Source organism: Idiotropiscis lumnitzeri, chromosome 20 (genome assembly GCF_059441095.1).
Source record: "Idiotropiscis lumnitzeri isolate Australia: NSW breed Sydney's pygmy pipehorse chromosome 20, RoL_Ilum_1.0, whole genome shotgun sequence".
In the NCBI taxonomy this organism is placed as follows: Eukaryota; Metazoa; Chordata; class Actinopteri; order Syngnathiformes; family Syngnathidae; genus Idiotropiscis; species Idiotropiscis lumnitzeri.
In genome coordinates this window covers 12,338,584-12,363,759 of record NC_142410.1, presented here as the reverse complement: position 1 = coordinate 12,363,759, position 25,176 = coordinate 12,338,584, and the positions used below count along the sequence as shown (strand labels likewise).

Genomic DNA, 25,176 nt, shown 5'->3' with positions numbered 1-25,176 from the left:
CCAACAACCAACATTTGAGCCACCGAGTAGGCCGACGACATTGTACATTGTAGCATTTTGAGTTTGCGTTTGGCTGCAATAAAATTGGAGGGATTTATACCGTGGTTATTTTCCTTTTGGTTGTCCTCACATTTTTGACTCGGACCACTTTTTCACTGTTGTCGTCTTGGGCCTCATTGCTTGGATCTGGGTCAGGATCATCTGGGCTGCCTGAAAGAAAAGAAACTGGCATCAGGGAAAAAAAAGGGCGTTGTGTAATTGTGGTCAAAGTCCAAAAATTGAGTTGAGAATCACTTGGAATTGGCACGACGTGCTGATTAAATCAAGAAATGTGCCAAGTGGATGAAAAGCACCGCCCCCTATTGGCTAACATTGGAACGACACCAGTGGCCTTTTTTTGTCAATTCAAATGAAGCCATCCCACTCGAGAGGAGAAAACGGCAAAACCTCACCAGACACTCCAGAACAGACAACGACCAAACTGTAGCTGAAATCACAAAGGCCAAACATTTGACATACATAACAGAATAAACAACACAAGTTGTGGATGACAACACGCGGCCCGAATGAAAGCTTTAAAAGGCATTCAGCTAAATACCAATGAAATTGATATTTTCTTTATTGTTACATATATATATATAGATATATCATATTCTGGAGTGTACAAAGAGGGAGATATGCTCGCATATTTGGACAGAAATCCGTCTTGCTTTATTAAACAGAAAGCTGCCTGGAGGAGATCTGTTACAAAAAGACTTCAGAATTATACATACATAGAGCAATAAAACCTCTCAAAGCGCAACAGAAAACGGGACTAAAAGTTTTACGTGTCTTTTTTTTTTCTTCCTTTTTTACATTATGAGCATTAACAAAATATAATTTCATTTGTCACCTAATAAAAGGCCCGGTAGCTTGAAAATGGCTTGCTATTTGTTAAGCACGACACTTGTACAGTACTACTCAATGCACTGTCACTAAAGGAGAGACCCAAGCATGCTAAGGTTTGCCACTTTACAAAAAAATAACGTACAATAATTTAAATATACAAAGGCGCAAATATGGTACAAACTAAATGGTTTGCGCGTGAGCACTGTTGGACAGTCAACACACTGAACAGGTTCCACTCGTGAGCAGGCACATGAAAACAAAAAATGGCTTCCGTGGGAGGCTGCTACGGGGCGACAGAAAGCCGACCTCGGAGCCTCGGAACCTGCCGCGAATTAAATAGAATTTCATTTCATCTTCAACATCACCATGTCGTAAGGCTTCCCCTCTTGGACCAACAAAAATAGGTTTTTTTAAATACATGAATGAAAATATTTGCATTCTTTCCAAGTGCTGCTGCTGGTTTTTGTCTATGAAGAACGTAAAAAAAAAAGGACAGAAAATAAATCTATATATTTATATAAACGCAACTCCCAAAAATGCGGTTGACCTGCTTGTTGGGTGAAATTTCAGGATGAACCGAAAGTGGAACGAAAAGATGAGCACAAGACGACGACGTTTTGACTTGGTCATTCCTTCAAAGTGTCACTTTTAAACCTTTGCCGTACCCTCATGATATATATATATAGATTTTTTTATGTTTGGAACTAACGCAAGGTCGGTGAACTTGAAATGCGAGCAGGTGCCAGAATCGTTTTTGGACAAGACAAACACGGATCAGGATTTGAGATTGAAAGAAATTGAATGCTTAGTCTATCGAGTATTAAAATTGCATTTTGCAAGTACACCAAAATATTCTTGTAATTAAATCACGTAATTGTTCTTTAGTGATTGAAAATCCAAATGATTGTCCAATAATTTCAAAATAGATTCATTTCGACATCTCGACTTAAGTGTCGTCTTCATGTCATGATGTGAAAATGTGAACAGCCAGCAAAAGCATTAGCACCTCTTTGAAATTTTCTTGACTCCTGCCAGCCTGGTCAGTTTTCAGATTCACCATGAAAATGGCTCAAAAGCAACAATTTCGGCAAAGGAGTCTCCGAGTTTGGCGACTGGAGAACTTGCAATTTGTGCAAAAAGTACCGAAACTTTAAACGGTCAGACATGTGCATTCAAAAGCCGAGAGGTCGTCTTTGAGGTTCATCCTGAAATTTCATCCAAATGGCGACGCCTCGACCTTTTTTGAGAGTCGCGCAGATCACACGAAGGTGAAGGAGAACCAAGGCCAAATCAGTGCATCTAAAGCGAAACGACGCATCGGTGGCGGGCTACCGCCGGATGAAAGGCCCTTTGAGCGATTGCTTGGACATGCCCGGGTTCATGTAGCCATGGTGACCGGCCGGGGCGTACACCATGTTGCCGTGCGGCGGCGCCTGCATGGGCTGCTGGGCGTATGGCTGCGTTCCCATCATGCCCATCTGCATAGAGTACTGGGGCGACTGGTTCATGTAGGCGGCGTGGTTGCCGTGGTAGCCGCTGTTCATCATGGGCTGGCTCATGCCGTAGCCGTTCATGGCGTTGAGCGAGGGCATGTTCATGGAATTGTAGGCCGGCGCCGGCATGATGTTGACGCTCATGTTGACGCGCGGCATGCCCGCCAGCGTCCGCGTCGGCGCCTGCATGGCCACGCCTTGCGGCTGCCGCGAGTACATCTGCTGCTGGTGCTGCTGCTGCTGCTGCTGCTGTTGCTGCTGGTGGTGGTGGTGATGGTGATGATGGTGGTGGTGCGGGTGCGTGAGCGGCGCCGACTTGGAGCGCGCCGACACGTGACTCTTGGCTGCCATCTGCGACTGGATCCGCGGCACCGGCGGCATGGCCACGTTGCGCTGGAGCATCATGGCCGGCGGAGGCGTCATGGCCGCCTGCACTTGAGGGTTGGGGACGCGGTGCGGGGTCTGCGACAGGGGCACCAGGCCGGAGTGCTGCGAGGACAGCGAGGGGGTGTTGGCGTAGGACGTGATGGCGTGCGACGGCGAGTGGTTGAAGGGCAGCGAGCGCGGGTGCTCGATGAAGGTGTTGGTGAACTGCTGCAACTTGGCCAGGCTGAGGCCCGACGACGTCGCGTAGTGGCCGCCGCCGGCGTACTCGCCCTGGTGGTTCATCCTCTCGTAGAGGGCAAAGTTGGGGTTGCCCGACTCGGGGATGTCAGGGAGCGGCACGCCGGCGGTGAAGTTGGCGGCGATGGAGCACGGGACGGCGGAGGCGGCGGCGGCGTCCTGCGCGGCGTGCTGATTGTGCTGGCTGAGCTGATTGTGCTGCAGGTGGTGATTGTGGTGGTTGTGCTGATTGTGGGGGCCGTGCCTGGCGTGCTGTTGACCGTGCGCGCCGCGCTGGCTGGCGCTCGGGGGCCGCTCGGCCGTCACCACGCAGCCCTGCGGCGACTTGACGTTGCAGTGTGGCGGCGAGCTCAGGCTGTTCTGCGGAATCATGCCGCAGCCGCCCGGGTTGACGGCGGCCATTTGCTGGCCGACGGCGCAACTGCTCTGGGCCAGACCGCCGGGAGGCATGCCGCCGTAGGGGCAGCCGCCCGGCGGGGGGCCGGCCCCGCAGACGCTGCCTCCCATGGCGGAGTCGTAGCTGCTGGGGTTCTCGTAGTTCTCGGTGGTGCTCTCGATGCTGCCCAGGTCGCTGAAGCCGCTGTCCACCACCTGCTGCGAGTGGTCCGACACGGACGGCACGTCCATCATGGGGCTGGTCTCCATGTTGTGGATGGATGGCACCGAGATGGCGCTGTGGTCGGGGCTGATCTGGGCGTAGCCCCCCGCCTCCAGGATGGACACGGCGGGGCTGCTGACGGAGCGCACCGACTGGCTGGGATGCGACTGCGCCGACGAAAGGGGGCTGCTGTGGTCCGACGGGGGGCAGTCATCCAGCGGGGTGACGGGGGCGTAGGTGAGCACGTTCCTGCGAGCGTCCTGGCTCTCCACGCAGTCCTGGAACGCCGCGTCCCGCTCGCTCTCCCGCGTCAGGGACCGAACGGCTCGCGCGGTCTCCGTGTCAATCTTGGTGCAGATCGGGGGGCCGTCCTTGAGCGCGGGACTGAGGGGCGGCCTCTTGGTGGGCGGAGGCGCAGCGTGACTTTGCCGAGGACTGGGCGCCGCCTCCTCTTCAGACTCCGACTCGACGGCTGCCGTTTCGGCGGGCGGGAGCGGCGACACTTCTTTTGTTTCCGCCTGCGCGTCTTGGATACTTTCTGGACCGGCGGCAGCGACGTTGTCGTCGTGCTGACTTGACGCAACCTCACCGTCTTCTTCGGCGGCTAAAAAACCATCACATGTTTCTTGAGACGCTTGCGACGTTTCGAGATGGCTGCGCACAGGCTGTGTTGTCTTTTCATCGCTCTCGTCATCATTCGCATCCTCTGTTGTCGCCATCCGCTCCTCATCTTCCTTGTTGCGATTATCAGGCGATGCGGCGACTTCAGTTCTTCGATCAACATCTTTGGTCGAGGGGTCCAGCTCGTGCTCGCTTTCTTGCCGCTCATCGAATCGACGCTCCAGCGACTCATCGCCATCTTCGTTCCCAGAAGACGCGGCGACGGGGGAGGCGGCAGGCGACCTCGACTTGGGTGAGCGACAGTCAGCAGGGCTCGGGGTCTCAGAGCGGAAGTTGGGTCGGGCCGAGCGTCCGGCCGACCTGGCGCCGTGGCGCTCGCGGTCCGCTTCTCCCTGCATCTCCTCGGCTTGGGTGCGGTGCTGCTCCGCCTCCATTGGCGTTTCGGGCGGCGTGTAAAGGTTGAGTTTGAAACCCATTTTGCGCTCGTTTTTGAGGCGCCACTTCGGGGGGCCTCGTTTGACTCCTTTGGGCCAGCCTTTCTTTCGCTTCACTGGACGAGGTCTGCCGAGTCTCTTGGAGGGGACGTCAGCATCTGCGGAGAAAAATAATGCGGGGATGACGTGCAATCTAACACACGCCCTTTCTACGACTTTCATATGCATTGGTGCCTTCGCTTCTAAGTTTAATTCATTGCAGGAAACATCACAAAAATAAAAGTAAATAAAAACCAACAAACATGATCAAACTCTTGACTTCATTTACTCACGTCAAGTCAATGGAAAAATTAAACTTCCCTTAAATTCAAACGCCAACGTCACAATTGTGAGGCACATGTGCCACTGGGGTTGCTGCTCTTACCGTCATTCCAATGTCGAAGATCATCTCCCGGCACCTTGTCCTTGAGTCTCGGTCGACCTCGCCGCCGTTTCACGGGTGCGATCTGGCTCTTGTTCTCCTCTTCATCTTCCTCCTCCCCCTCTTCTTCTTCTTCTTCTCCCATGGCGCTCACGCTGCAGGTGCGCTCCAACCGCGGCATGGGACCCTCGTCGTCAGAGTTGTCGAAGGGCTCGTTCAGGACCTCGGTGGTCTCGGAGATGGTCTCCGTCGTGACGCTGCTGTTGATTCGCTTTCTCTTGCGGCCCCTCTTGCTCCTCTGAAACACAAACAACAACCACCACAAATGAAGACAAGCGCTACAACAAACGACAGTCAGACAACTGACCGTGTCCTGTGGTTGCTATGACAACAACTGCGGCCCACTTGTCTGCCTCGCAAGAACAATATCAAATCAATAAATGGAGCAAGCCCAAAATATAAAATGTTTCTATCGTGTTTGTGTTTTCTTTTTTTTTTTTAAATGGCAGCTGGTTGTAATATCGTTTCGACCCCAAGGGGGCAGTGTCATGCAGAAATGTGAAATGGACAGCACTTTGAATGACATCTTCTGGACAAATAAAGCATAATAAGAGTTGAGCATTATTTTTTTGGGTTTGTTTTAATGATGGCAGTACACAAGCGTCCCAGTGAGTGCAAAGAGTATTTTTCTCAAATGTCTTTACTTTCCCTCATGATACTTTTGGTTTTCATAATGGTGATGTAACATTCTCATATGGTCTCATCTCGTGAGGGTGAGTGCCAGAGAAAATGGTTTTGCCATGGGAGCAACTTGGAAGTCAACCATGATCGTCTGACACCAGCAGTGAACGCCATCTATTATCCACAGCTGCAGGCGACCAGAGAGGGACTCCGCCAATGCCACGGCTGAACTCATGAATATTTATCCCAACTTTCATCTCGTCTGAGTGCATCTCACGCTCGCTAACAAAGCGGGAAAGCGTACTCGATCCCACGGCAGATGATCGCCGTGAAACTCCCACTTGGGAGCGGATCTAATTTGGAAGCAGCGCGAGTGCTCACAACAACATCAACAAACCAAATCACCTTTCGCTTGGCCGCCAGCATAGCGTGCGCCTTTGTGAGGACGGGCGGCGAGCCGTCCGAGTCTACGTCATCGTCCGCTTCCTCGTCGTGGTTGCTGACGTTTTGCTGCGGCTGGACGCGTCGGCGCCACGACGGAGCGTGACGTCGCTCGTACGTCCGGTAGGGCACCTTGCAGTGCATCTTGGTGAGCGTCGTTCTGCGGCCGTGAGTCGCCGCATGGCTCCCGTGATCTTCTTTCACCCAGCAGCTGGCCTGCTTCTTCACACGCTCCGCCTGCAAACGGACGCACAAACAAGAGACGGACGGAAATGAGTGACAGAAGAATGCTTGCAGGTTGCACAGTCAAACTTTGGTCGTCGTACGCGAGCGACATCCAGATCTCAGATCTGATGTTAGCCAATCATTCAAAGAGTGCATAAAAAGCGCTGTCAAATGCGTTGAAGTGATTTCGAGCAATGTTGACAGCGAGTGCGCTCCGCCTGCTTCTGGCCTAAATTTGAACTCGGCAGCTCATCGTGCAAATATCCACGGAGGCAGACGAGCGTAAACGCACGCCGTTTGAGAGGGGAACTTACATCCGTCTCCGCCGCCCGCTCCTCTTCGGGCTGCACGGCGTTGAGCGACGCGGAGCGCGTCCAGCACAGGGCGTCGGGGTCCACTTGGTGACGACGCGGGTCGGCCCGCAGCCTCCCCATGTGTCGGTGGATGAGTCCTTCTCGTCGGACCAGCACCACCCTGAATCGCAGACGAAATCCGTCGCGGCAGTCATTCAAAAGTTCACTTTTCAGTCTCACCCTCGTGCAAATTTGAACTATTTTTAAAATCTCAATACAGAAAATGTTTGTGAAGCCACTGCACAAAAAATGTAACGACTGAAAATAACACCAGCGACGGTAAAACAAACATCGTTTGCTAATTTAATAGCGCCTTCCAGCACGAGATCGAGCAAATTTGCTGAACAAACTAACAAAATAAACATGCAACAAGTACTTTCTTCCACTCGCTGCACAGACAAAACTAACGCCGAGAGGAATGCAGCACGCAAAGCGGCTAACGGTTTAGCTGGTTAACAGCCAGCCTCTATTCGGAATGCAAATCAACCAACGTAAAGAATAAATAAATAAAATAAAACGTTTTAAAGCCACACACATTCAATGACAGATTCTCGAACGTGAGGCGTCTTTGGGAATTTCCACCGGAGCAGGTGCTGCTGTCCTTCAAAGTGCCGAACCTGACTTCATTTTGTCAATATTCCACTGCACTAAATGGATGTAACGTGAAAAATATCCGCTGGCCTGGATAAGTCAGACGACACACACCCACGCAGAAGGCAGCGAGACAAAGCGAGTGTTCAAACTGACCGTCCATCCTGTCTGTCAATCATGCCGAGGTGTTGCAGCGTGGCGGCGATGTCGTGAGGACACATCCCCGTGGCCCGGCTTATGCCTTTAACACTGACGCGTTTATCCGGCTGCCTATAAAGGTACTCCAGGATGACACTTTTCCAATACGCCAGGTAGGATAAGCGCCCCAGATCTGACAGAGGCTTCTCAGGGGAGCCCACTTGTCCTTCTCGCCTGGTGAGAAGGTAACCTAAAAAAAAATAAATAAATAAATGCTTTAGTCAAGAGGCAGTTTATTTCAGAATGCATTTCAGTCTTCGCTCGGAAGTGACATGGCGCCCTGCTCGGGATTTCACCTTCAAATAGTCAAAAAGAAGAAATCAGTCGTCTCCTGCAAAAGCTACGCCGGGAGAGAAATAAAGATGTGACAAAACACAGCTCGCTTTCAAAGAGACTGCCTGAGTGGCGATAACGAGGCAGCCGAGAACAACAAATATGGAAGTGTGCGTAATTAGTTTCATAGCAGCCCGCCACCTCCTTCCCGCATCAAGGGTCATCCGTTACGAAGCGCACGGAATTAATTCACACTTTTTAGTGCGCGCCCACCACCGACAAGCAAACAAGCAAATCTGATGGACAAACACTGAGCGCGTTATGCTTGAGTCACGATGAAAATACTCATCACAGGAGGATTCATCGCACTTCCTTTTAAAAGAGACAAATGATGCACTTTTCACACAGCTGAAAATAGATTCGGTAAAAAGTGACAGGCTTTTGTCAAAAGGATGAAGGATTACTTGGGATACAAGTTTGTTTAGATAGCACTTGTGTCTCCAATCATTTTCCCCATTCAAAACAAATGACAGCCACAAAAAAAAAAGAACATTTTTGCAATGCTTTCTTCAACAGCTATATAATATTGTGCTTTATAAAAACAGTTTTCGACACACTTTGTGCTTCACTTGAGTGGATATTGTGCTGCTCCTTGTGGTGTGTGTGTGAGATGGCCACCAGGGGGCAGCACAACACAGACCGAGTCAACGTCAACTGGGAGAGGCAATAAAGTGCTTTGAAGCGTCTGCTCAGCTGCCGCTTGTTGTGACGTGACACCAGCTCACTGCCACAATACGGCGCTTGCATCTCACATTTCTGCTTGCAAGTCAAAGCAAAACAAAAAGAAGCAGACAAGCCATGGCTTGGATTCCGGAAAAAAGGTCACAGGTCAGGTCGATTTGGATACAAACAATAAAAAGTTAAGTTTCCATAATATGTCTCCTTTGTAAACAAACGACGCCATAACCCTTTGGATCTCAAATCCTCCCCTCAGTACCTTCATACCAAATGGAAAATCTGTTCATCGTAGCCAATAAAGCCTCGGCGGAGCTGAGAATTCAGCTGCGTTCAAGCTCCCTTAATCCTGCCGTCATTGTTACTGCCGCGCTCTCAATATCACAGCGCGTCTCAATGGCTCCCCGAAGTGAACAGGAAATCAAATGCGCCATTATCCGGCCGCCTTATCCTGCGTGAACCAATTCTTGAATAGAACACAAAGGGAAGGGGACACAAAAATGACTCATTGACGGAACTAAAACCGAAACGTAGTCATACGCACGTAGGATGCATAACTTCAAAAGTCCATTTTCCATAAAACGACGTGGCCATTTAAATAACGTTTCCTTCTCTTAATCCTGCTCAGTAGCGCTCTCGACTTGAAAGCAGACAGCGGCACATTTAAGCGTTCACCACATAAGCGGCTGAAAAAAAAAAAAAAAAAAAACGGCTGTGTGGAGCAACTTACTGAAATCAATAAGGAAGCGTCCAAATCCTTGCCGTTGGTACTGAGGCATGATCATTATGCAGGAGACGTTGTACTTCTGCTGGCAAAGCTTTTCCTGCAGGGAAGAAGAAAAGGGATCAAGAGTGTCAGAGAGCCACCGTGCAATTTACCGCACCTGCCGTTGTCCTTGCCCGTGACGCCGCCGCCAAACTTTTTATTTTTTTATGCTGGATGTCAGCGCACATGACTACGACCTCATTTCAGCAAGCATGAAAGGATTAACGACCTCCAGAGTATTCTTTTTTTTTTTTTCTTGGGATTTGCTCAACCTTTTAGAGACACTTTCTGAAATAAGGACATTGGGAGAACGCCAAACACTTTTGTCCAGAATTGCTTCTGTTTAAACACCGTTACTTCTGCTTTCTTCTCGGCAAAAGCGATTTGCAAGAAAAAAATAAACAAACCGAAAATGAAAATGATCCATTTGAGTTACAAGAAACCACCGCACCCGAGGAAAAGCGAAAGGAGCAATAAAATGACGAGGTGTCCGTCAGCTGTCGGCTGCAAACAAAAAGGACGATTTTCATCGCCCCCCCACATCGTTGAGTCGGATGGCAAATGGCAGCGGCGATTCCCCACCGCGTCTAATTGCTGACCTTGGAGAAGTAGCCCACGAGATGACAGCCTTTGTGGTCGTTCTTCGTGAGGATGTAGAAGAGGAACGGCTCCACGTCGTAATACAAAGTCTTGTGATCCAGGAAAAGCTTGGCTAACAGGCAGAGGTTTTGGCAGAACAGTTTGCTGACATTTCCATCAACCTAAGCGGGGCAGAAAAAGAGCAAGAGGACACTCCACGGTCAATTTTGCTCACTCGCTCTCTCAAATCGCAGGCGTCGTGCGCTTCGTTGCTGGAAAAGGCGAGGCTCACCTCAAAGACGGAGAGGCCGTCCTTTCGGTAGATCTCATTGGCCGGCGGGTGGAACCAGCCGCACTTTTTTGTGTGCCTCTGGAGAATGTTTTTGCTTCTCATGTACTTCAGACAGAACTCGCACAAATAAAGCTTTTGTAATCTGACAAAAAGACGACAACAAAAACAAGTTTTTGAACTGGTTTCCGAGCCGCAACGTGAAAATAAAGGAGCGACTTTGGAGATGCGCGAAATACCTTGAATACTCGGGCGGGTACGGTGACGAGTACCAGGTTTGGACTTCGTATTTGCCAAATTCAATAAAGGCTGGACATCGCGTGGCGTCCGTGTTCATTTGACATCCGGTTCTCTGCGAGGAATGAAAAAAAGAAACGTGTCACGATTCACATTTATTTCATTCATTCCTTCTTCCAGTTTTCTGCCAACAATCGACGATAATGAAGAGTGGATAAAAGCGAAATCCACATTCGAGCCTGATTTGTCTTTATTAAAAAGGTGAAAAATGTGCACCGCGTGCGCATCTGAAAGTATGATAATGAAGAGCAAATATGAGCACTCCAAAGATTTAAGACGTCGTCTCCAGTTGTGTCCCAGGAGTCGTAGCCTCGAGAAAAGCATTAGCACCTCGTGGGAGAGAATTCGGTTTTAACGACGTATAAAAATACATTTGAGAAGGTCGTCAAGCCTCAAGGGCAATATTAAATGTCAACAATAACTTTTGTAAATATACAGCGGCGTCTCAACTTAAAAGCACCAAAACTAAACGAACCGAATGTGTTGTTGATTTTCCCTTCATGAGAGATCCTGACAAAATCAAACAGGAGTTGTTTGGTGGAAATGAGTAAAGATGATGTCAAGCCAAAGTGAAACGCGCAGCATGACTGCCAACCAAGATCCAAAAGTTGACCGACAACAGCAGGATTAAAAAAAAAGAAATCCCAAAGTTTTCCAATTCACCTGCGCAGCGACTTCTCGGACGCTGATGAAGGTCTCGACGTCCTCGTGGGTCACGTGCTCGCCAGACATGGCCGCCAAGTTGGAGCGGGCATCTTGCTTGAGCCGCAGCTCCCCGTTGTGGCCTGTTAGCGGCACAATCAAGCCATCACGAATAGTCTCCTCACTGCATTCTATGCAAATGCGCGTTCCAAAGCGCCGCGCAGCCCGGGCGTCTCGGGAGGGAATGTTGCTAATGTATCATCTTTGCATGTTTATGTGTGAGGGGGGCGGCGGGAAGAAATCCCTAATGGAATGAAGCGAAACTAAATCACTCTAATTGCATAACGGCTTTCATGTGCTTAGTCATCCTCCGAGACCCGGCGAATTAAGAAGCAGAGGCATTGAAGGCAGCGCGGGCGGGAATGGACACGGAACGGACGCTGATGAGTGATGCTGGAGAGCAGGCAGGACGTCATCTTAAGCACCCAATTCAAAGCGCCGCGTCCAGTGGGAAGGAGTCGTCATTAGCGCGCCGTATCGCTTCACACGCCGTCGGGGGGGAGGCGGCTTTTAGCGAGACACCGCTGCCGACAGTTTCTGAGTAAATAAAAAGGATTAGAACGGAACAAGGCACTCAACCGGGACAGTTGGTAAGACACATCTTTGACGTTTATTTAGACGGACGGTGGTGAGGGGGGCGTCTATTTGAGGCATTTTGGAAATTCTTAACGCACTTAATTAATCAACAATTTTTGGGGGAATAATTGAAGTAATTTTTTCTTTAGGAATCGCCTCTCCTTTGTGGCCTCTGTAGTTCAAAGTGCGTCGGTGCAAAGCTGAGGAAATCACGGCGTTGCTTAAGAAAATGGGAGGGGCAGGTGTGTCTTTGAGCTACACTGCTTGACGCTAAATTGTTGGACATTTCAAAATTTCAAAAACTGTTTCTGCGGAGGTTGACGCAAGTTAATGCTTAAAAAATTGTTTTAAATCTTGCTTGGTAACAGGAGAAATAAAGCTAATCTCATTCACGTTACGTGCTTTTGTCAGTGCTGCTGTTTTGGTTAGCAACAACGGGCTAAGCAGTTTTCATTTTACGACAGACGTATGTCGGCATCTGTGACATGCGGTAATTACACCATCAATCTGCATTTTTCTAGACGTCGGAACAATATTAGATGTACTGTATTTAAGAGTGCCGGTTTTTAAGGTACTTTGTTGGTGAATTAGTGTTTAACGATTGCGATTCTTGAGCGATGGCATCCTGTCATCTCTGAGTCAGCCCACGTGGCTGAATGACTTCTGTGGATGAAGACGAGCGTGCGGATGAGGAAGAGCGCGGAGGTGATGACGGCGGCCCCGACGGCTGGTCAAGGACAGAGCGAGGGGTGGCATGGAGGGAGGGGGAGTTAGTGGGCCATGCATCATGGAGGATGGAAGCCACGTCAACTCCGCAGCCAAGTTAAGAAAGTCAAAAATCATTCAAATTAGGCGGGAGATTAGTCTGTTGGAGCGCCGAGAGACGTCTCAGCGTTCGTCGGGAAGACAAATCATAATGGCAAGCGTTGAAAAGAAAGTCAAGAAGAAGCGTAAAGTGTGGCGGCGCCGACGTGGGCCGGCGCTGGGGAGCCTTGCTTACCATGATTACTCTCTGGTTTAAATCTTCCGTCTGTCAAGTCTCCCTTCCCTGGCGAGGGGGCTCCCTTCGGGGGGCTCACTTTATACCTCAGCCTGCCTAGCGTCCTGCGTTTTTTAAGGAAGGGGTTGCGCTTGAAATGGCCGACCAACTTAAAGGCGTGTCCGCTGGGTCGGCCCGGCCCGGTCGACGTGGAGCTGAGCCGCTTTTTACTAAACTCGTTCTGTCTGTGGCACTGGGGCGGCGCTTTGGACCCGTGTGGCGTGTCCCGCCTTTGCGGCGTGCGCTTGGGCGGCGCGTAGCACGCTAGCCTCTTTTGCCGCGACTGTCCCTGAGTGGCGTAAATGTGCGAGAGCCCGTCAAACAGTCCCTTGAGCTGGCTGCTGCTGCAGAGGCTACCCAGGGAGGGAACGCTCGACTGGCTGGAAGAGCTCTGTGGCGAGTTAGCCGACGTGGAGCCGGCGGACACCTGCGCGGGTGGGCTAAATCCCGGCGAGGTCGGGGCGGCGGCGGGGAGCGCACAAGGGGGCGCTATCTTGTGACTGGTGCCGACGGGAGCGGCCACGTCTAACCGTTTGTTGGCGGGTGACTCGGCGGCTACGGCTCGCGAGCGACGCCCCACGGGGGAGGGGGTGAAGAATTTGGAAAGCCCGTCGATGAGCCCTTTGGTTTTCTTGTTAACGCCGAGCGCAGCTGGCGTGGCGAAGGAGGGCGTGAGGAGGGGAGTGACGGTGGTGACGGCGGAGGAGGTGGTTGTTGGGATGGTGAATTGGGTGGCGTCCGGAACAGCCGAGCTGCCTCTGGCCTCCTTCGCGGATGCCGCATGACGGGATGAGGTACACGCGCTAAACTTCAGACCCCTACCGGGAGACCCCCTTCCTCCGAGTGCCACCATGGAACCATCACCATTGCTGAGACACCTACGGGCAGACGGATGAGTTTGAGAAAGCGCTTCAGCGATACGGCTACGCTGCCCCGCGTGACTCGGGCACATACATTCGTTGCGTGAGCTTATTCCTGGGCCTTCCGATGGGCTTTGCATATCGCCGTTTGATCTCATCGGCTTTTCTGTGCAGCAGCTTCTTTCTGTTCTCCTTGGGTCTGCAGACCTGGCACAGCCACGTTCCTGGAGGGGCATCCAAACACACACACACACGCACAGCCATGTTGGGGGTGGGTTCATCAATTCCGAGGACAAACAGTACGTCCTTTTTTTTTTTTGAAACATTTCCTTGAGCTGGCCTGCATCCGCTCAGCTCACAATGACAATCAATTACTCAGCACAAAGGCGGAAATCCATATGGGAAACAATGGCTCCATTCCGCATTTCCACCGAAATAGACTTCCAAGTCAGCTATGTATGAATAGTCTTGCAAAGTGCACACCGACAGTTTGTGCATTACTTGGCCCTTTGGCACTGTGACCCCCCACACCACCACCGAGGGGGAACCTGGAATCATTGAATACGCCAGCCGACGCCTCACCTTGAGGCATTCTGCAAATGGGCGGCTCGCAGCACTCCATGTGGAAGCCCCGGTCACACGAATCGCAGAAGAGCATCTGGTCCTGTCGGCACAGTGGACACGTGTGAGGCGGGTAGTCGTCAACGACGGCTTCAGAGTGGTGCAAAACAACCAAAATTTGCGGCGATAAACTAGCCATAGATGGCAAAAAGAAAAAAATAAATAAATCACCACAAGGTGACACGATCACTCTAAAAACACTTTGTTCCCTCTTCATTGAACAGGATTTTACTTTATTTTAATTTTGTCAAAAAGTCAAGTAGAGGTGCAGTGTTGGCACTTTTAAAAATGTAATCCAAATCTCTAATCTACGTACGTAAACCTGTAATAAAGTTTTATGAGGTAGAAAGTTTGCCGTATTTCCTGTACGTCAAAACGGAAAAGTCTCTTTTGAAATGGCAGCAATATGGAAAGTGACTCGGCGTCACGGCACACATTGTGTCCGACTTGGCGTCACGGCTGGCATTTGGTGCAAGCAGGCGTACTTACTGCATTTTTCCCCTGAATGCGGCAGGAACTGCAGGTTTTGCATTCGATGCACTGCCACCGTAATCGCTTCACGTGGGACGTCAACTCGGGGGAGAACTTCAGACACGAGGGATGCCCTAGAGGAGCAATTGAAAACGGCACACGAGCACATTTAATCAATGTTGCCGCCGCTTGCCGTTTAAATATTAAACTGAAAACTAATGACACGCATCAGTGGCATGCATGTACTTTTTTTTTTTTTCTTCACCGCCACAATCGGCGTGGAAAACCAGTCCGATCCAAACAGTGTCTAATTACAGATAATTTGATCGTAATGAGGCAGAAAGTGTAGCGGCGCTGATTTCTAACACAAGCCGATGCGTGACAGTCCAAAAGCGCCCCGTCATGCTTGTAAAAGAGCTGCTTTACAGCGCCGCCACCGTTTGTGTACACTTAATGAAAAGCACCTCAACGCCACTTAGTCAAATTTGCGCTGTAAAAATGTCACGCCGGCAACGATCCCTTGCGGTATTTAAAATAATTGCTCCAACGTGAGCGTTTCCACGACGAGTGGCAGGCACGCGGAAGAATGTAAACGCAACCCCTCCCACTCCGTTTTGCTGTTTGACAAATAATTGATTGAGAAAACGGTGGAAAAGGCTTCAATTGCGATAACCATTTTTTATGTATAAAAATAAACCTTTTGGATTTAGTTGGTCATCATTTTTAATTTTGCCAAACAGAAGTACTGTGTTACTTCTTATTTCCAAACAAGGGTGACTAAATGCGTCAAAGTGGCTCAAAAGAGCCCACAGGCGACTTCCACTAGCGAGGTGAAAGATGCGCCTGGTCGTGTGCCGTCAAGACGCTTGCCCAAAATCCTTTCCGGACGCTTGACGGTGTCAACTTACCGCTGCTCCCGCAGTCGGCGCAAGACAGGAGCTCCTCGGGATGCTTGTCTCGGTTGGACTCTTTCGTGCCGAGACAGAAACTGCATATTGGGATGGGGTCGACCCGCAGCTGAGAGGAAACGCAAACAGACCAAATGTTCAAGATCGGCGGGGCAAACGTGCGGTGGGTCAGGATATCATCCATTTCAATATCAAGACAATTGAACCTTAATAATTAAAACAATACTGAAACACGGACACCAGGTGGCAGTATTGTACATCCATTTTTTCTTTCATGCACTTTTGTTTCCTAAAAATGAGTGCTTTGGCGCCACATCTATCACAAGTGTGTTAAAGTTTTTTGTTTTTGTTTTAATTGATGCAAGATTGCTTGAGAAAGTTCCTAAATCAACCAACCAAACAACTGTACGTGCAAAACCTTTTAGCGCAAGCAGTATACCTCACGACTGACCTGCTTAGAACTACAGAAAATTAAAAAATAATTTAAAATGTCCTGACCACTAAACTCACATTACATGTTAAAAACGAATGAATCCAACAGGCACACGTTGGTCAAGATGATGCAAGACCAACACCAATTTGAACACTGTTTTTATAAGAAGCGGACTTGCTCTATCAAGTTTAATCACTCCCAAAAATGTCAATCATTCGTTCCACACCAGACCTGAAAAGGTCAAATCAAAGTGTTTCTATTGTTCAGCACAACGCAAGTTGACAATTGCAACAAGTACAAAGGCCAGGTCGCCCAGTGGGAGACAACAAACACGTCGCGTTACGCACGGCCATCTTAGTCAAAGCAGTCAGAGGGCTTAATCCGATTCTTCTTAAGGGTTAGTACCCGAGACCAAGAGGATTAATGAGCGTATGATCAAATTACCGCCGTAGTCCAACGTGCCGTTTTTGCACACCATGTGAAAGGGACTCCCCTGTTTAAAAACCACAAGATGACGACCTTTAAAAAAGAAAAATGTGATCATACCGGTAAAGCCCCTGGAGGAGCATAAAAGCAAGTGCTGCCGTCTGGCCCGGCTTGTGAACAACTGGCAGATATGATCTTTACTTAAGAGTGCGCTGATGCTATCGCATCACGGCTCTGTCAATCGACTTTCAAACGGCCACTCTTGAGGGGGGGGGGGGGGGGGGGGGTGTTTCGCACAAACAGTTGTCGCTTGCCGTGCAGCGCATCCTTGTGACCACCTCCTGACCGACAGATGAATGTTGTTTTCCTCTCCATCCGTCAAGAGATACATGACAGGAGCACTCTTTCAAAGGCCGCAGCGTCCACTGGGGGGTGTCCGTGTTAGCAGGCATACAGTGAGGATGTTGTCCTTGTTGAGGGCTTCTGTGTCAATTAGACGCTGAGTGCGTGGGGGGGGGGAGGGGGGCAGGTGGGAGTGTTTACTCCCATGTCAATGATGACTCTATATTCCAGCCTGCCTGGTCAATATTTGACAGCGGGTTCCCACACCGAAGAAAACGGAGCGACTCAAACCTTGATGTCAATTTCCAGTCATCTCGTACACAATAGAAGAGAAACCGTCGCGGATTTTTTTTTTTTTTTTTAAATGTATTTGGGTCCAAGCCAGCGGCGCTGGCGAAACAAATGGGACCAAGCAGTTTTTTTTTTCTCAAGATAGGCCGTTACGTTTGAAGCGCTTTATAAAAGCGTCCGACGTATACCTTGAAAGCGCAAAGCGGCTCTTATCAAGTAGTTTGTTCCACAGTTGTGGAGCACTTTGCTCTGTTTGGTTCTTGAAGTGTCACAGGGCTGTGTAGTATTAGTTTGTACACCAGCAAACAAAAACATCATCCCAAAGTGTGAACAATCTCATCTGAATTGACTCACATATGGACTTGGTGGGAAATCTGAGTTGGGCCCGTCGAACTGAAAACAAAGCTATCCATCTGTTATTGGAATGGCAACAATGGCCTAATTTTACATGGCGGGCCTTGCAAATTTAAAGCTCGGAACAGAAGCGCCGCAAAGCAATGTGTTGGTGAGAGCAATTCCAAGAAAGTGCACCATGTACTCAACTACAAATCATCTGACATTTATGCAGCTGCAATGGCGGCACATGAAGATGTTTTGGCTTCTTTTGAAAGCAATTCCCCCTCAAACACGACATCATCAACATCTTCTGGACACAAGGCCCAAAATGTTCCGCTTACATAACTTATTGCTTCTTCGTGTATTAAAAAAAAAAAAAAAAGCGTCACACGGGGCTCGGGGCGATTTATCGCCTTTAAATATAATTCCTTTGAAGCCGATGATGTTCATCTTTGGTCTTGTGAACAAATGAAAAAGAAAATAAAAGGAAGATGGATATTTTATCACCTCGTGTTGGCTGACAAAAGACAAAGCGGGAACACGAGTCAAAAAGAATGATCAGTAAAGTACACAGTTAATTAAACGGCCACTTCAAAACAAGCGCGCACTCTTGATCAAGATCGCTTGATTTAATCAGACAAACGTTTTGTTCTTCGCCAATCTCGAGTTGCTTCATAAATGATAGACTTTGCCCCCCGCCCCCAAGCGACCCCCCAAACGCATGCGGTAATCCCCACCAGCGACAATTTGAGGTTACAAACGGCGCTCAGTAAAAGAAAACGTTTTTTTTGTTTAATAGCCACGTGATAAGTGGCGGCCATCTTTGTGGAACGAGCAGTACAAAACAAATACGCAATTCATTTACGTTTTTAAAGCAAGTGACGCCCTTTGAAACATCACGATAATTTTAACGCAGCAATTCAGAAAACGTCTTTGGAATTTTGACTTGGACGAGATTAGTGGAGGATAGCTTCAACTGAATCTCGTCAGCCAATCAGAGAAGAGTTTGCCCGAGCATCAGACAAAACGACAAGGATAAGCTTTAATATTTTACGCGAACTGGAAGGTATTTTTTTATGGAGCAGACACAAAAACGTTTTGACTTCACGCAGAAAATATTTTTACATGGGAATGTCGAGCGTACAAGATGGCAACATAGCACCGCACCTGTTCGCCATGTGGCACTTTGGGAGCGGACAACGGCCAACGAGGAACCGGGCTTCAATCTGGCTTTATTTGCATATGCTCGTCTTTTGAAGCTTCGCCTTCTGCTACCACGTACAAAATGCTCTGCTATGTTTTTTTTCGTCTCGCTTGCCGCTACAAAAAACAAATCAAATATTTTGCATATGACATAATCAGCCGCAAGACGAGAGCACAAAGAATCATTTGGACTTTTTCCATCTGGGCTTTAAGGTCAGTCTGCACAGCTCCTGCGTTCGGCCCGCAGGAGCCGCCCTTGGTAGACAACTTTCTTGCCAGGTTTTGAGTGCAGCAACAAACTCCCTTAAAACGGTCCGTATGGCGCACCAAAAGGTTGCAGTAGGAGCTTTGGATTCAAGACAACGACTAGAGGAGACAACAAGTCTGGATGCAAGAACATTTCTGACATCATCGTCATGGTCCTAAATGATAACATCTAATCCTGGAACAAGGAGTTATTCCTGGTAACGGCATTTCACATAAACCAAAAACAGAATACGGCGTTGATGATTTTCTCGGGCAGTCTAAATTAAGTACATGACAGGAAATGACGGCGCACGAAGAGAGCAGGCTGTCCTGAGTGAGGGGGTGGGGATCTATTAGAACGCTGCTGGTGGAAAGAGAGCTCAAGTGGTTGCATAACACAGCAGGAGAGGGAGGGGGGGGGGGGTAGGAGGAAAAAAAAAAAAAAAATCAAATTTCTCGCCTTTGTTCCCGGCGGTCTCTTCACACACTTCTAAACTCAGAGCCAACGCTGCTGCTCTTTTGCACCAGCAAAGTACCTGTTTTGCTCAACACATAACACGGCCATTGTGAGGCTGCTGGCGTCTCAAGCGCAAGGTAAACCTTGACTCAGACAAATAAAAAGAAAAGGGGACAAATGGAAAACAGCTGCCGGACCCATCTCGCTTTTTTATAAGAAAAAAAAAACTGAATACATATTTTTTTTTTTAAGAGGCAGGGGGCCCCAACCACAGATGCAGTCACGGAGATGTAGCTGCAGAATTGGAAGTGTCGCTTCCTGATTATTCACAGTGAAACTGGCAAGAAAAAAGGTGACATCTCTATAGGCGCACAAAACTTTGACAGAGACTGCCGCGCATCTCGAAAAAGAAAAAAAAATGTTTAACTTGGTGCCGATGGCGGCCAGAAATTCCAAATTTGTACTAGTGCTGCAACTATCAAATCTTTTCAGTGTCGAGTATGCTAGCGAAGATCCCATCAATGAATGAGAGGTGCAGGTATAACTTTTCAACTGTAGTATTTGTGATGTTGAACGAGAGTGTGTCTTTAAAAGGTGCGGCCTGGCCTGGTGAGTGACGTGGGCGTCACAAAGAGGCCATTTTTTTTTTCGAACTTGCAATGCGTTTGTTGTCTTCCAGTTCCTTCAGTAACACAATTGAAAGCGGCCGTGTCCCTCTACACTCGTTCACACTGCTAAAATATCACGTTTCGATGGTCACGCAAACAACCAGCTTGATTAAGAAGTTGTCAAGCAGGACAGTTCATTTTTAGTTCTCACTCAGAAGGGCTTATAATGCAAATATTGCTCAACAATTCTGACTTTTAATCCAAAATCAATTCTACACGCTCATAGTGTGCCCGTTTCTCGCGTTCACATCCTGCGCCGGTTTAAATGTTTTCTACTCGGTCCGCAACAGTTGAAAAAGCGACATGTAAAGGATGTGTGCAGACGCCAGCAACAGACGTGCATCGTGCCTCTCCCTCGTTTGGTCTGGAGTTTGTTTTCACTCGTTAGCGACCGACAGCGACGTGTCATTTAAGGCAATCTTCTTGTCAGAGCCCAGCCATGCTCGACACCATCTTGCCGCCCGCTGTCGACCACCCCCGAGGCGCTAAATGCAGGGAAAACGAGGCACCCTGCAGGAATTGAGGACAATCCTTTTGTGGCCTTTGGGGTTGAATTCAATTTATACGCCACAGAAACACTGCCAGCGGAAATACACTCAAGCTCACGCTTCTCCACAAACGAGCCGCCATGTTGCTTTAAATTGTCAAAACAATATTATGTCTTAGCGCTCGCTCTTTGAGGCCCATTAGTTCTGAGGCCTGCACAAAAATGATGTTTATATATTCACGGCTGCTCACAAGACAGCCGACTGACCACATCCTTTGTGGGTCACTTTGGCCGAGCTTATGTAACGTGTGGGAAGCCGACAGCCAAGTGCCAACCACACAAGCGCAACGCGACTTCCTACTCCTATTGATGCCCTCGTCATATTATTAGTATCATCATCATCATCATCATCAGGGACACAGCGAAACAAACCCTTCACATCCGTTTATATCTTCCTAAATTTTAACGACGACGCAGCAAAACGCATTCTGGGGTAATCCAAGGTCTACTTATGTTGCCACATTCCAGAAAAAGTATGACTAATCCCTCGCCGTTCCTTATGGGAGAAGCAAAACGCAAGCTCAACAAAAGTGCTTTTGGCTCTTGTTGCACTTGTTTTAATCAACTTTAAAAGAGAAACACTCCTTAATATTACAAAGGCATATTAGTGACACTCAGCGAAATTTAGAAGTCATCATGACGACGCCCATCCTCATACAAGCTCTGAATAAAGTTGGAACCACGAAAGTGCAGTTCAACAAAACAAGTGCATTTGCCACTCATGAAATCACTGCGGTATGTCGACGTGTGACGATGTTTTTGGTGAATCTTTGCGTCACAACCGAGCTCACAACGTGAACGGTTGACTTCATGCTGCCGTGGACGTCCGACTTCAGGATTCCCTCATCAACTATCGATGACGATGGCGACTTACAATCTCGTCTTGCACCCCCCGCTGCGTGACATCATTGCACTGTTGCATAACAGAAGATCACAACAAACACTTTTGTTGAGGTACAGGACCTGAACTCTGTGCTTGTATGTGTGTGTGTGTGTGTGTGCACGTGTGCAGGTGTGTGACTGCGACCTCTCACTTCAAACAAACTTTGTCGTACTGAATCACGAACCAAGCACGCCTTTTTGTGCTGAGTAACGACTTATTCTTTCATCACAGCGCAAGCTAGTTCATTCATGTGCACTGTTGGAAACTCAGAACGTCGATGTCAGTATCATAAAGCGAGGACCTCCTGAGTATCCATTCCTGCGCCATTAGGGGGCAAACATTCAGACAGTTTGTTGGCGTTGCAATTCCCACCTGGTACATGAACACAAAAGCCACGCAAGTATACCTGCTCTCGCTCATGGGGGAGGAGCGTCGCCGACATCAAGAGCAAAGGGGTGGCCATCGGATACCGGGCCATCCTGCCGTCGGCGCCGCCGCGTCCTCCGAGCTGGTACCGCGGGCCGTTTTTGAACAGCCGGCCGCTGTTGACCGAGCGCTTGGCCGCCAGCCGCAAGCGTTGGCGGAAGGCCGGGTTGTCGGCCGCCTCGGCCAGGTCGTCCTGGTTCCTCAGGTACCTCTCAATGTTCTTGAGCGAAGAGCCGTGTGTGTCGTCCAGACCCTCAATGGCCCTGCGCAGGATCTTATTCCAATCCAAGTGGCGCAGATCGCCGCAACTCCATATAGATTCCTTAGATGACACGGGGGAGGCGGGAGGCGGGAGGAAACCGGCTCTCCCGGTGCTTCCCGGGTCCTTGTAAGAAGTGCTCCCCTTGTTGGTAACCTTGAGAATAGAGCCATCGTGAACGCTTAAATCCAGCTGCTCCAGGACCGTCTTTCGGTCCAGTCCGTGCGACGTGCCCACCGCATGGGAAATCCTCTCCTCCGAGGGCCGCTGCTTCTGCCTCTTGATTTTCTGTATGGCCTCCAGAATCCACTCCGTGTACAGAGGGTTGGCGAGTTTCACCATGGTTGGACCGGGAGACTCACAAAAATGCCATCCATGCGGAATCCCGCCTGCTGCCAAGCGCCAACGGGTACATCCACATCCTTTGGCGAGGTCAAAAAAAAAAAAAGGTACGTTCCAAAGAGCCGTCCAAAATGGCTCGTCAAATCCGGGCTGTTAAGATGACCGCCGTTCGAGGGGAAAAGCTGCCACCGATAAATACCACAACTGGAAACTGACGATGTTGTCCCTAAATCTGGCAGAAAGGGGAATTTGGTGATTATTAGCATTTAGGAATAGCCTGTAAACTAGACAAAGACAAAAGAATAATGAGATATAAATAATGATTATAGCAAGGAACATTATTGCTGTTCCTAAAAAACAGATGCAAATCCAGTATGACACTAATTCCGAATCAGACATGGGGCTAACTTTGTAAGCTTTCGTGCAATGGCAGGTCGCTGAACCAGAAACCTCTCTCAATGTGGTCATGGATATGACAGAGTCAGACAAAACCAATACTTAAAGCAGAAATGTTAAGTAATGTTTACACGTGATTGAGGTTTGTGGCTTTGTGACTTACAAAATGACACTGACATCTAATTGTGGATTTCCTTCTCACTGGATTTAAAATCTGCCTGACATATATAAAAAAAATACAAATAGTTTTGTGGTATGAAACTTTTAAATGAACAAGTCTAATCTACAAGCTTTTAGAGTTTGGCATTTGAATAAATGAACCGGTAATTATCAGAAGGGGTAGTAAGTAGAATCCCTCTAGTGGGGCGCAAAAGAATCACTGCCAATTACAGTTCAGTTATATTTAACTTTTAAATCCAAAACATTAGCATAGAATAACTACCAAAGCAGATTTATTTCCCTGTATTTAAGAGCAGTACTAATGTTCCAATGGCTTATAATAATATTCCGTATTGTGCAAAAAGTTTTGACAAGTGATAAACAAATACTGTGACTAGTAAAATTCTTGTTGTGACCGAGACACGAACGTGAGAGGGGAGCTTTAAATCCAGTATGACACTCGATTCTAAATGTGGAAAAACTTGAGAAGAGAGAAACTTTGGCGTTTGGGGGACAAAAAGAAAATCTTGCCTGCCTCAACTTTTGCTTTTGTGACCCAACCACGAACGCGATAAACTCCGCCGGCCACAAAAGTGCCTCACGTTGACACGGACGTCCGACGGCACACAAACGACGACGACAAGGTGGACATTTGGCGCTTGAGGCTGCCCCGCACGCCACTTTTTTCTTGTCTTGTCTTTCTTTTTCTATTTATTTTTTGACAGCTCAATGGCCGCCACAACAAAGTGCTCAACGCCAGCAGCACAATCGATGCTCGATCCCTTGACAGCTGACGGACAAACCCCTCAACAAAACACAACAACCCCGCCAGTAACAAACCTTGTGCTCCAAGTCAGTCCAAGGTGGATAATAAAAATAAAAAATAAGATTAAAAAACACACAGGACAGACTCGGGTCTATAAAGCGCCAGCAGCGTCGAAAAGTGCCGTCACCTAAACAGTCGCCATTTTGTTCCACTGTTGTAGTTTACGGCGAATCCGACATGACGCTGATTACAATCCAATGGAGTCTCATTAAAGCTCGCTGACACTAATGCGCCCGCCTCTAACAACTTCATTATTGGCTGGGAACGGACCACATCCGATCGCTGGTTTGATAAAGCGTCTGTCAATCTTTACTTGTCCGCCGGTGCCATTGGCTGGCCAAGCTGTCACTTCCCGGTCGTTCGACCCGCCCTCTTAAGGTGGCTCGGCTGCCGTGTCCGCGCCGCTTACCGTCGATAGCCGGGAAAACGTTTTTATTCACACGCCTATTTAGTTTCGTCGGCTCGAGCGTGAACGCCGCTGCGATTTGACACCGCGTTACAAGCAAACGACGCGAATATTTTCCTCAAACAACATCATAACGCCGCTCCACCTTATGGGCGCATTCCTCCTTGAAACAGTTGGTCGCGCTTGAAAGTGGCTCGTTTATTTTTTACGCTCTTCAATGATTCATTACGGCGATCTATCATGGCGTAAACGCCGATAAAAAAAAGTGGGACACCGATCCAATGTGGCGCGTTTAACGACTCCTCAGGGAGGAGTGGGGAAAATAAAAACATGTGAAGGCGACCACCAACACCAGCAGCAGCAGCAGCACCTCCATCTACCACCTCCCTTTTGATATTCCCCCGACAATTTCCCATAAACGCCTTGTTAAGCGATTTAAAATAAACACACATGGCCGCTTGTGTTTTGCCATCTTTCGGGCGATGACAGTGAACGTCCCGCGCTGCATACGTTGCGCAACGGCGCCACGCACGAGCTGTGTTTTATCGCCATTAAAGTCGCAAATCATTCCCGCAGCCAAAATAGTGGAGAGTTGCATGCAAAGAGACACGGGGACAACATCTCTCTTTTTTTTTTTACCTCCTCAAGTTTTCCAGAGTGCTCTCGTCTCCATGATGGTGACGTGGTGACAAAAAGATGCCGAAGAAGACGACGACGACATAATCCGAGATGCCGAGCTCGCCGCGTGGAGAGCAGCTGATAACAACTAATTGAAAGGTTAATCTACATAGCAGCCTGTGACAAAATGGTACCCTCCCCCTCCTCCATTCCTCCCTCCCTCCTCCC

General features: G+C 48.8%; 1 protein-coding gene across 3 annotated transcripts; it reads right to left on the bottom strand.

The window, feature by feature from the left end:
* Window positions 1–591: 591 nt before the first annotated feature.
* On the bottom strand, window positions 592–25,131 carry kat6b (K(lysine) acetyltransferase 6B). 3 transcript variants are annotated; one of them, XM_088284240.1, is made up of 17 exons: window positions 24,970–25,131; window positions 21,923–22,775; window positions 15,685–15,793; window positions 14,795–14,910; window positions 14,267–14,348; window positions 13,779–13,908; window positions 12,786–13,702; window positions 11,171–11,292; window positions 10,450–10,562; window positions 10,214–10,355; window positions 9,942–10,103; window positions 9,307–9,400; window positions 7,527–7,758; window positions 6,741–6,900; window positions 6,166–6,438; window positions 5,083–5,377; window positions 592–4,816 (listed from the first exon to the last, which is right to left on the bottom strand). In XM_088284240.1, exons 2-17 carry the CDS (start codon window positions 22,541–22,543, stop codon window positions 2,217–2,219), a joined length of 6,168 nt encoding a protein of 2,055 aa, XP_088140366.1. In that variant the 5' UTR covers window positions 22,544–22,775; window positions 24,970–25,131; the 3' UTR covers window positions 592–2,216. The 3 variants fall into 3 exon arrangements, with proteins under 3 accessions (XP_088140366.1, XP_088140365.1, XP_088140367.1); XM_088284239.1 differs by lacking the exon at window positions 24,970–25,131 and adding an exon at window positions 23,939–24,096; XM_088284241.1 differs by lacking the exon at window positions 24,970–25,131 and adding an exon at window positions 23,939–24,096 and having other exon boundaries at window positions 13,647–13,702.
* Window positions 25,132–25,176: the final 45 nt, after the last annotated feature.